The 12503-nt window shown below is 39.1% G+C and overlaps 1 protein-coding gene across 5 annotated transcripts in view; it reads right to left on the bottom strand.

Moving 5' to 3' along the window:
* The window catches only part of MCTP2 (multiple C2 and transmembrane domain containing 2), a 258369-nt gene that overhangs the window by 51010 nt on the left and 194856 nt on the right, over positions 1-12503 (bottom strand). For all 5 annotated transcript variants that reach the window (XM_042876283.1, XM_042876284.1, XM_042876285.1 and 2 more), the window contains 4 exons: positions 11555-11741; positions 10540-10633; positions 7353-7455; positions 4889-4991 (listed from right to left, as the gene is read on the bottom strand). In XM_042876283.1, coding sequence (XP_042732217.1) covers positions 4889-4991; positions 7353-7455; positions 10540-10633; positions 11555-11741 — 487 coding nt within the window. The remainder of the gene's footprint in view (positions 1-4888; positions 4992-7352; positions 7456-10539; positions 10634-11554; positions 11742-12503) is intronic.

Genomic DNA, 12503 nt, shown 5'->3' with positions numbered 1-12503 from the left:
TGTCTGAAAGCAGGCAGCCAAGCTTCCAAGGCAGAGTGAGGAGATGCTGAAAGCCCCAGGAGCACTCTGGGGCCAAGACCTCAAGTAGCACTCAAAAAAAAAATAAAAAAAAAAAAAAACACCCACATTGTCCCATCAATGCTATCTTCAATAAGCAGAGCATTGTCAAGGCAATATTTTATTTCAGAAAAAAGGTGTCCTTTTCTTTCTGGAAGTGATGCCTTTTACCTTCATTCCAACATTTCTGGTTCGTGAGAGAAGTGAAAATCAGAACAGATGATCTACTGCACAGCATCCTCTGCGATATAAGCTCAGCATTTCCACAGCTCTCTCAAACTCTAAACCTTCCTCCTGCAAAAGGCTGTATACTTATGGTCAAGTGATAAGTAATCACAACTGGCAGGTGTCTGTTCTCTGAATCCAGGCCATGTTTCAGACAATTAAGCTTGCAAAAGTCATGCTAGTTGTTTCCACTGTATCTTTAGCTACCGACCTTGTGCTGCACTTGGAAACATTTCAGAGACCTCTTCCTGTTTGCTGAAAAAAGGGCGCAGCTGAAATCTACTCTGAGCTGATAACTCAGCAGATAAAAACATTCCAGCCTGCCATACAACTCTTCACTCAAAGGTCTTTCTACATGAGGATATTTGATATACCCTGCTTTAAGATTTACTGAAGCACACGATATGATCCCATGCCTCTCGCTTGCAGCCCTCCAGGAGACAGGAGCCTCTTGAAGCAAAGCAAAAAAGACAGAGCCTTACAGACAGAAACCTGGCTGCTTTCAGTAAGACCGAGGGCACAAATGAACACAGATGGGAAGGACTACTTTCATAATTAGTTCAAGTCCCTAAAACCTACAAAAAGAAAAATCACTAAACCCATGAAACTCCTTTCTTGAAGCACTTAACTTTTTGCCTTACTTCTCCATTTCCTGTGTCTTCTTCAGTTTCTAACACAAAAACCTGCTATGTTCAGTGGTCTGGTTTTCCCTCTCATTGCCCAATGTCTGAGAATCCAATCCCTCTCCTAGCCAGATTCTCCAGGTCACTGTTGGACAACAGAGCTCCATTTTGTTCAATACTGGTAACAGTAATTTGCATCTTTTTCAGTTTATCTGCTACTTCTGTGACTGCGGATATCTGGAGCTGTGAACACTATTTGAGATGAAGTCTCATTTACATGTTTTAGAGGTGGAGAATCGCTCAACATAAAGAAGGGCAGGAGAAAAAATGCCATAGGTTGATTAACGCAGAAAAGCTAAAAGTAAAAAGCAAGCTCTGCATTTAGATTTCATTTTTGCGAAATGGCAAAAGGCAAATCACTACTTCACTCCTTCTGTCCACAACTATCTGCACATAGAGAAAACACCAAACTTGGTACAATGCTATCAAAATCCATGTCTGCACTGCTCATTAATAGAGCTCCATGAGAAACAAAGCAACCATGCAGTCATCATGCCCATCAAAAGAATGTGAAGTTTTCAGCTTTATTCCTGTCACTTTAAAGCTCCTCTTCTGTTGCCAAATGTGCTTGCTTCTTAATTAATGAATTCCATTAGCCTAGATCACAGTCAGTGGTGACTGGGAAGCACAAACATAATACTAGTACACAAAAAAATCACAGAGACTTTGAGTTAATGGGATGATGAAGGTGTATTCATGTTTGCAAAATGCCACTGCAAGACTTCTGGACACATTCAAACCAAAGTTTTCTTTCAAATTAAACTTTTCCAAACCCTCCAACGTATACCCTATCCAAAGCATTTCTTCACTAAGAAAATCAAGCCATCCATGAACAGTTCCTGAAGGAAACTGATTTCACGTGCTGACAGCTCACAACTCAGGCCAGTGCATTTTTAACTTACATGAGAGGAACAAAGAGGCAAATGCATTTCTATTTCAAAAAGGAACCTAATGCAAGCCAAATATTAGGCCTAAGAAATTAAACTTGTATGATTTGTGAGGTTTCCTTGAATCTTTAACTATTGTTCACTTTCAACATATTTATCTAAATGGTTCAAAGGATAGATTCAAATTTATAGCTAAATTCACAACATACGTCGAAATTTCAAGAATAAGAGCTTAGAAAATTGCCATTCTCTGTCTGAACCAAGTTAATAGGTGCAAAATGTTTTTAATCAGAAGCAGAGATGAATATATTTATGCTAGATTTGACTGAAATAGGAGGCAGAGAAGTTTGGATGGGAAGGAAGAAAACCAGTTGGCAAGGGAAAGCATAAACAATTTTTATTTTATTTTTTGTCTCAAACTTTGGACAAAAAACCTACGCTGAATAGAATTTGGACATTACCACACACATGCACTCCCCTGCTCTGCCTTGTTACATGCTTCCTAAGGGATACTTGACAAATGCCTATAAAATCAACAGAAAATCCAACTCTAACATCTTCTCACTGTGAGCCCACACAGCCTGCTGCCGATCATGCAGACCATTTGGCAAGCACAGGGTCTGCAGGAGAGCAGCTGCTCCAGCCACTCTCTTCCAGGAACATCAGAGATATGAGGACTTGGGGAAAAATTAACCAAGTGATCAAAAATGGAATAAAAGATGTTAAGAGTTTTCCTTCCCTGTAAACATCAAATCATCCTTCGTGCCAAACTGACTTTAATATTGTTCTGAAAGTGGACATACTGAAGACTCAAGCCACTAAAAAATAGACAAATAATCTAAAGCATCCCCAGCCTCAAACAGAACTTGCAGTGTAAGCCATGGAGGCAGACAGAATACAAGGCAGCTTAAACACAAGGTACGAATATATAAAATGAACATACCCATTCCACAAAGTCCCCAAATGGAAGTTTTATTATTTTTTCTGCCTACAGTGACCCCAGTCAAGCAGCACACAGGTCTCTGGCCCTAATGGATGGATAGAGCATCTCTGCCTAGCATTGCTGCTTGAATGCAGCATTGAGGCTCCTTAAGCCCGGTATTTACCCCACAGCCACTGCTGCAGTTCACGCATGTCTTATCCACCTTACTTAAGGGCAGGCTGGATGGAGCCCCGGTCAGCCTGATCTGGTGGTTGGCAACCCTGCCCACAGCAGAGAGGCTGGGACTTAGTGACCTTTAAGGTCACCTCCAGGCCATTCTATGGTTCTGTATCCCAAGTATGCCCACAATCTGGACTCCAGAATAGCTCAGAAAAAGCACACAGTGGATGAAAATCAACATAAAAACACGTTCCTGACGAAATTCAGAAGCCACATTGCTTTCGACTTGAATGCACAAGAAATATACATAAACAAAATAGTAACAGAACTGGAGCATATTAGCCTGTTCCTTTACCACTATAAAGCATTCTTTAAGCTGTGATCATATTTTCTAAAACGGTTCAAGAGCTTTTCAGGCATTTCATTATTTATTTGGAAACATCAAATATTTGTAGTTCAACTTCCCCCTTCTGATCTTGATTGGTCCCTTACCTAACCTGCGTCCATATATTTCCCAGCTGACCCTGAGGGGCTGCTTTGATTTAATGGAATTTTTGCTTTCTCTCTAGAAACTTACCATCACTCCACTTTCAGCAAGGATGGAGCCCCACTAACTCATTCCCACAACAGAGCTTTCCCTGCAGTTGCCCACCTCTAAGAGTCAAACTCTTTTGCCTTGAATGTGAGAGATGCGTGCCAGCCTTTCTGCAGAGGTGAATATTCCTTCACAGGAATGCTTCAAAACAATATGGCAATTTTGTACTCTGTAATTTCAATCAAGACTCACCAACTGCCTATTCAGGAGAGCTATTACCCACAGCATCACACTGTGCATTACCAAAAGGTTTGCACTACTGCAAGTATTGCTCACACTGTGTGATATGCCGTAAGCATGAATATTTGCATGGAGCACAAGGCAGTACCCATGCACAGCCTGCAATACCCTCTCTTTTCTATAAGGAATCGACTGCAAAATGTGATGCTTCAAAACTCAAGGGAAATCCCACGCTTGAAGTTAGTGTGCTTACAGAACTGGAATGATATAAGAGTCCATGAGACTTATGCTCAGCTACTGATTTAACAAAAGCAACAACCCAGAAAGTTATTTGCAAACTTTACTGCAAAATTTACCAGAACCTTCTATGATACTGCAAACACACACATGGAGCTGTTTGCATCCTCTTGATCTGGTTTACTCTGTTATTACCAGCCTTGTTCCAAATTAAATCAGTCTTACCCTACACAAAACTGCTTTGACCCATTTCTCTATTAATGCTTTATAACAACCCTTTCATGTTCCCTTCTCTTTAGCTTGGCCTTTTTTTGGCCATTTCAGAAAAACCTTTAACACTCCTTCATCTCCAGAGCAACTCTTTTCCCCTGAGCTTGCTTTGTTTCCAGTTTTGATTTTATACTCCCGTGGTAGCATTCACTCTTCACATATTTGTTTACAGAACAAAAGCCACCCGTCTTTAAAAGCACTGTGGAGCAGAAAACACCCCTTTTAGGTAATTTTATTCAGCTGTGCCAATAACAACAGCTATCTCTAGTCAATCCTACTGTGATGTGCAATTACTTTCCTGGAGCAAAAAGAAGCAAGACAGAACAAAGACATGCATAAAATGTTACCTTCGGAAGATGATGTGGAAACACACAGAACAACTCAATTATGTTTTCAGACCTACATGGCATGTAGTGCTGATGAAGTACAGACACTTCTGCAATTTTCTTTCCAATCAACTAAATTTCTATTAAAATGGGCTGGCAATGCTTGTTACACTAAAGAGGACTACAAACACTGCCAGCTAAGGCACATACAGGTCACTAAAGCTGTTTGTCTCCAAATCATTGTTGCTTTACACTAAGAAGAATGGAAACACAACTCGTTCCCAGTGAAACCACCAATGTTTGAAAGATGTATGAAGGTAACTTACAGACAGCAAAGGGATAGCAACTTTTCCAAGAAAATCAGGGGGTTTATCTCCATCTTCATCAAACACTGTCACTTCCAGAACGTCATGAATATCTTTAATAGGGCTGTAATGAAAAGGGCAGGCACAAACAGTGATATTCGATACACATTCACGCAATCTTCCCCACAAAGATCTGAGAATGCTGTTTTACTAATTAAGTTTGTATTACCTTGGAGTATAAAACTAGCGTTTAATTAAATTCCAAAAAAATTGAATCAAATGATGGATATTCCCCAAGCTTTCCCCTCGTGTTGCAGTCACATAACTAGGTGAAGAATAAACAACTACCAGACGGTGGCATTTTTTGTGCATCTATGTTGATTGTAAGGGTGGATTAACTCTTCTCTCAAACAGAGAAAGCTGGTGGCCAGGAGGGGTCCAGTACTGAGTTCAAAACCAGGCTCCAGGATATGTGCATATGTGAAAAATAATCCAAGAAGCAAAACATGTAATTTCATTTGACTTGAGCTATTATGTTCCTTTTAAACTATGAGCAAAACCTTCAAAAATAATAAACCTAACAACCCTAATTAAAGGCCAAATGTACAATATTTTTATTCCATTCAATCCAAATTTTCAACTAGTGTGGCAGCAGGTACTCAATCCTGAGTATCTTATCAGATCATTAGTAGATCAGACTCATTTCAGAGAAGTTACGTGTGTGCTTGCAAAACCCGTGTAACCAGAGCTGATTTATGAGTTGCATTCATTATCTCCTCTTTTCCCTCTACCACATGCTAGAATTAAAGGAAGAGGCACATGGCATGGCACCTGCTTGTCATTTAAATCAGTGCAGCTATCCTCACTAGAAGGCCATTTCAGGGCAGTCCCGCTCATGCAACCTCTCCCTTTGACACTGTGGATTTGCTCTTTGCAGAGCAGAGTCAGGAGCTCAAAGATACCTGCGTGTCCCTCCAGCCACAGTGTGTTCTTCAGTGTGACCCAGGAACGATCTGCATGACATATGCACTATTTACAAGACCTTGTCTTTAAAATACATCAAAACCCCCTCACTTCAGCAACCAAACTTCCACATACCTCTAACAAACCATTACAGTTTTCCATACATCATAGCCACCAGTGGTATAAAATATTAAGAAACCCACAGTGTGACACAATAAGTGCGTTGCAGAATAACCAAGTATTACAGGAAAGGCTCTTTGGTGGTATTAAATGCTCCATCTGAAAGGGATTCACTAAGAACAATCCACTCTGCTCTAAATCATCACCAATAGCTTTTAAGTAGTTTGATCTTGATTAAAGGGGAAAAAAAAATAGAAAAAGAAATCTAAAGAGAGTTGAGGGAACCTGATGGGCTCTGTGAATTTGCTGCTCAGAGTGGCCATGCACCAGCAATAAGAAAGTTAGTGATAGCCTGCAGCTGACATTTCTGAGACTCTCAGGAAGTATAGAAACAAACTTCCCTTAACAAAAAAAAAAAGATTTGGGATTCTTATTAAGGTTTATTTTATTGTTCGAACATCCAAAAAGACTCATTTGTTGGCACCATCACAGAATAAACAACGAGTGGGAACTTCCTGAAAACAGACAAAGCAAAGGAAAGGAACGGACTCCAAGAGACATGCATTCAGCTGCATCCATGAATTAAACAGAAATCCAGCAAAGTACTTCTATCAAAGAGATCTGATGTTTTTTATTGTGTTCGCATCCAGCTAAGTGTTTTGGAATGCTGCTTTTGCAAGAAATCTGTAATTCTCAAACTGTTCTTCCATTCTTCTATAAATGCTACAAATGCTCGACTGCCAGCCCTCACCATCTCCTCCTTTGACACAGACTATTACAACCTTGGAGATATTCATTTCAATCAGATATTCACAAAACCTTTCAGCATAAAGGAAGATAAAGAATTTGACTGTCAGTAACTGAACTACCACTTTTTCTTACTCATGAATTCACCCCCAAAACACGCGCTTTTGTTTTCATAAAAATCTAAGCTTCTAATTTGTGTTAAGCAATCTTTGATTAGTTTAAATTCATAAGAAACAAGCAGAAAATTAGAGCTCACATTGTTCCTGTTGCTTATAAATTAAATGAGGTATTCTGCCATGAAACATTTTATTTTAAATTATGGAAAACGTAGGCATGAGTATCTGGTCATAACTTTCCATTATATTATCTCTTGGATCCAGATACAACTCCATTATGTCCAGTCATGATTCTTCCTATAAATATCACAGTAATTCTTCTTTTAATGACTTCTATTAATAAACTCCATGCAAGAACTACTAAAAGGCAAAAAGCTCCAATTGAGTTATATTTGATATTTCTCCAACATCCTCTTCTCACTATGAAAAAATGACATATCTTTTACTTGACCTTTGTATTTTTCCAAAGTCAATAGCTTTTATAGATAAGCTGCTAACTGTTTGGTGTTTCATCATGTTTTCAAAAGCAATTCACTTACAATGTGAAAACTTTGTTCCACTCTGGATTGAGGTTCTTATAAACGGTGTGTGTTTGAAGACTGTCATTTCCCAGCTCCAACACACAGAAAGGATCACTTTTACCTATGGAAAGAAAATCAGACTGGAATTAAAAAATAAGAAAAGTGAACCTGTCATTGTGGTTAGCATGCATTCTTTCGTTGTAGTACAGCCACCGAACTTGACTGGTGTCAAGGTAACTGGAAGTTGCCTCCCACCTGTGGAATGACTTGTGCTAAATAAACGATATCACCACTGCGTCTTCAGTTTTGAAATCAACACCACTTTATAATCCACTCAGGTGTCTTTGCTCCAATACCTGAAATCTGAGATTTACAGAGAGTAATCTCTAATCTCCTCAAGTTGACAACTACTCAGATGACATGAAAGCAGTACTGTCACTCTGACTCAGGAGAGTGCCAGAGCTTCAGTTACAGCTCTTTCACCCTCTTCTTAGAGTGTGTGGTCTTCTCCAGTTGATTACAGGATTAATTAGGCACACCACAAGAAGAGACGCATGGCACTGTGTCTGTATCGGTATCACTTCATCAGCCAATTCCATGTGAGCAAATCCTTGAAGCTAAGGAGACCCTACACAGCACTGCAGCTTCAGTAAAACCCAAATCAACTAAAAGATCCAACTGCAGAATCCAGGTGTGAAGCGGGCAGGGTATTTAAAACCAAAAACCAAATAGGGTAAACAAAACCTTCTAAAGAGAAGGATGCTGGTGTGGGACATATTACAGTGCAGATGTTTGCTAATGCATTAATATATGGTTTTGATAAAGCACGCTGCATGAATTTGTAGCTTTCAGAGTATAATGCAGCTCAGCAGTTTGCACCATGAGCAGAGTTCCGTTTACCAGTGTGTCTGACTCAGTATCTGATTTAATCTCATTGTCAGTTTTCATGTACAATTCAGCCACAGAATACCCAGCCTAACTTCTACATATGCAAGGAAGTACAGCAGCAATGCAGGGATTTAGGAAGTAGAGTGAAGATATTAAAGCCAAAGGTTTCTTTTTTTGTAATCTACTATTAATGAAGGGCTCTTAAGGTTCTTACTCTAAAAATATACGAAATAATGTGGAATCTTTTCAGTATGTAAACAGTGGGCATTGACTAGTTCAATATTGGTAAAATTTAAGAACTGTGTACACTACTAGAATCTGTCTTTTTTTCAGCTTACGTGCCCACTCCCTGAAAAGCAGCACTTCAGAGAAACTGCTTGAAATGCAAACTGGTACGTGCCAAAAACAATCCCACTGTATAATCTGATATTCTGAATGCTATTTTTTGGTCAGTGAGCAAATGCAGCATTTGAGAAGAACTCCCATGCAGACGCCGAAAATATCCAATAAAGCAGAAAGTCATTTTCACATCAACAAACTATTATCTAGGAATATTCAAGTGTGGAAGGCTCAAACTGGGCTGGCTCTGCCTGAAGAGCTTGTACATATTTGGTAAATCTGTGCGGAAACTTGCCTAAAATTTGTATCAAATGGCAGAGTACAGATTTCCAAAACACTGATCAAAGCAGGAGCTGTGTTGTTTCCACGGGATAGAAACCTGCACTTCAGATCTACAGCATTAACATAAGCAAACAGAATTCCCAATCACACCAAGTAAGGAACAAGGTATAACGTGACACAATGCTTCTCACCTCCAGAAGTTTGCACACCTGAGAATTGTTACTGCTGTGGGACAGCACAGGGAGGGAATGCCATCCGCTCAGACAGTTCCTTTATTAAGCCTTCAGAAATCTGCGTGCTTCTTATTGTCTCCACAATTATTCTTTTATCAGATTTTAGCCGGACTTTGAGTTTACTTTTATCAATAACAATAAATCTGAGCAGTCTCTCTGGTAATGCAGGAAATATGGCACTGCTCTAGGAGGGCTCTATTATGGAAGCCCATAATTGCTGCACTAATCATTTATGAATGGCTCAGAACAGATAATTAATCTTTATGTCTCTCATTACATGATCAGAAATTATGCTATTTTTACCTAAAATGGCTGCATCCTTTTGCAATTTGGTGGGTCTATTACAGCATAATACTAGGATATTTTCAGCCCTGCCATTGAAAAACAATTTGTCATTTGCTTCATGAATCAGGCTCAAAGCCTGGGTTATTTTGAATATAATGACAGACTGAGTAACCTTTTACTTAAGCAGAATTTCATTCCCCGCTATGCACAAGGAATGTGTGTCACAAACCCTGTATGAAAAGTCTTTCAATTGCAGAATCAAGAACCTGTGCGTCTCTTCCAATGTTCATAATCCACCCAAATGCTCCTGGTTAAGAACTGAGGGAAAGGAAGCCAAATCCTTCACCGATGGAACTGCTTTAGCATCGGTGAAGTTTTCCAAAGAGCCCCAAACCTCCTAAGCTCAGTTCTTTCCCTAAACACCACATACATATTTTGATACAGCACTAGCATTGTCATTTGACAAAGGTCGTGATTCGCCATTGCAAAGTTGCTGCACAAGCTACCTTTCCTTATTGGAAGGCTTTTTTTCCTTTGTTTTCAAATTAAATTATTCAGTTATTTGAAGTACCAGTATCTGCAGAAATCTCTCCCGATGCAGGGAATTGAAACTGAAATAGAACCATGATTAATGTTGGATTTTATCCTTTGGTCCTTATTTTAGGAGCAGTGTTCTCTTATGTTACACTGTCTGCATGAATTCCAGAGAATGGGGCAAGAGTGTTTTCTCTCTAGCATCATTCTTGCCTTTATCAACAAGTTATCCTTGACCAAAAAAAACAAAACAAAAAAAAAAAAAGCAGACTGTCAGCAAATATACAACACACAATGCTGTGACTGTGAATTACGAGATGCTGCAAGATACAAAGGGGAATTAAAAGGTCTCCAGAATCCTGGAGAAGATGATAATAAAAATAATAATATCCTGGCAGTCAGTACACAACAATATCAATTTCTAGCCCTTCCCTGGAGAAACAATATGAAGTTGTATTTTTAAAAAGTGTTAGTCCCCCACATTTTGGGAGTGCAAGTCAAAGATATTTTGCATCTCAGTTTCTTGGGGCAGGCTTCACACTGCAAAGAAGCAATGAGATTTGCTTTCCTTTGTTCAACAGTCAGTGTAAATAACACTCCAAATATGTTATTGCATCAGATGCTGGAAAACAGAAATGGAATACCTGCAAAATCTGCTGCCAGGAGGTCAACTGCCTTTAAAACTTTGACCTGTAAGAAACCAACGTCCTTCATGTCTCTAAAGGAATTCTTTATACTCTGCAAAGAGAAAAACATTTTGTTAGGATACATTAAGTTGTAATTCAGTAAGAAACAAATTGATGAACTACAAAATGGTTTACTAATATTCATTCCCTGTTTCTAGAGCATTTCAGTTTAGCAGCCAATACCTGTGTACATCCTTCCACTATCCGCTTCTCAACGCATAGCAAAACCTAAATTTCATGACATCTCAACTAGCAGCTCTTAAGAGGATTCTTAGTTCACTTAAGTTACACATTAATTTCATGATGGAGACTGAAGGAACTTTACTTGCTTATGGAAATATCATCTGCCCATCAAAACAAAATACAAGACAGAGGTAGATCTGGAGAAGCAGCATGGGTCTAGGAAGATAGCACTCTAAATCAGGTGCTCTTCAAAGTGTTATCAAGTTATTTGAATTCATCGTGCTTCAGAATCACACCCCATTTTACAGAGAGACAGGCTTATTCTTTCATGCTCAGCTTAAAAGGATTGAAGCATGGAAGCCATCAAATGAATCAGTCCACCCAAACATGAAAATTCAAAACATATTCCATATCATCCCAAAGGAGAAAAGAAAACTAAGTACTACTTTCTCTTTCCTTGATATTCAAAGTCTCTCATTCCTCATGATAAGGTCTTAACATAATTCAAGTTTTCAAAGGAAAGCATTAGCTTAAAACTCAACAAATACAAGCATCCAAATTGCTCTAGTCTATCCGCCCTGCCAATCTACTTGTCATTCTAAAGACAATAACTATTTCCAAGTAATAGTTTTCCGTGGTAAGAGACATGCTATTATGACTGGACAAATCTTATTTCTTTTTTCCCTTCTCTTTTTGTCTTCGTTTTGGTCGCAGTTTTGGATGGTTTGCAAAAAGAAGCAGAAAAGGGGTTAAAAAAAAAAAAGAAAAAAAAAAAGAAATGCAAACTCACATAGCGCTGTGCAATCTGTTTTCTTTCACTGGGGTCTCCCAGAGGGCAGACACACAGATCAGAGATGGACACTCCCGTACAAGGGGTGACAGCAATCAGCATTATCAGGGACCCCGGATGTTTTTCCAGAGGCAGCTCTAAGTAATTTGTCTGCTTCATTGACAGGGCAGAAATGTCAACTTTACATCTAGAACAACAATGCCAAGGGTTAATGAATAAGAGGAAGTAAATAAAATAAAGCAATATTTAATATTGATTTCAGTAGCAAGCAGGCAACAAAAGCTTTGTGGAGGTATGCACGTGTGTATGCCCATAAGGAACTAAACATGGAAAACAAAGCAGCCAGTTCCCATTGTACCTAATGCTGGTTTTTGCTTTCTGGTTCACCTACTGGTAAAGCAAAGGTAAAAGGTCTGGGTTGTACAGTAGAAAATTCCAGCCTGCCTCACTTCTCCTCTCAAATCCCCTGGTGCTTTGTGATGGATTTGTAAGAATTTTACTTCGCCTTGGGGAAAAGGAAAGGGGCAAACACAAAATTTAAGACATTAGCCTAAAATAGATTCGTTTCTTTAAAGTCACATACTCGATTTTATGCTACATTATACTGTATGCCCCAATCTCTTTTACAAGCCTTACTAGAGTTACGTTTTCATTGTACTGTTATATTTCCCAGAGGAAAGGGCTGCCTTGAAAGCTCCCCCCACCCTCAGCGCATTGTATGCATCATTAATCTGATGTAAAATAATAAAATAAAAAAAGAGAAACATTTATGAAGAGACAATAATAAAAGATAAGGATGGGCTAAAGGGGAGATCGCTAGACATCCATGTGAAGGGAGCAGCTCAATGCAACTGAAAGTCTAAATGCCTTCTATTTAGAAGTCCAGTAAATAGAGTGGAACTTCTCTGAACCTCTGTGGGTCTTGGCTTTCAAGAACAAGCTAAACAAA

Source organism: Lagopus leucura, unplaced genomic scaffold (genome assembly GCF_019238085.1).
Source record: "Lagopus leucura isolate 7727_CA_CO unplaced genomic scaffold, USGS_WTPT01 Super-Scaffold_100015, whole genome shotgun sequence".
In the NCBI taxonomy this organism is placed as follows: domain Eukaryota; kingdom Metazoa; phylum Chordata; class Aves; order Galliformes; family Phasianidae; genus Lagopus; species Lagopus leucura.
Note: the sequence above shows the minus strand (reverse complement) of the source record. Positions and strands in the feature narration are given on the sequence as shown.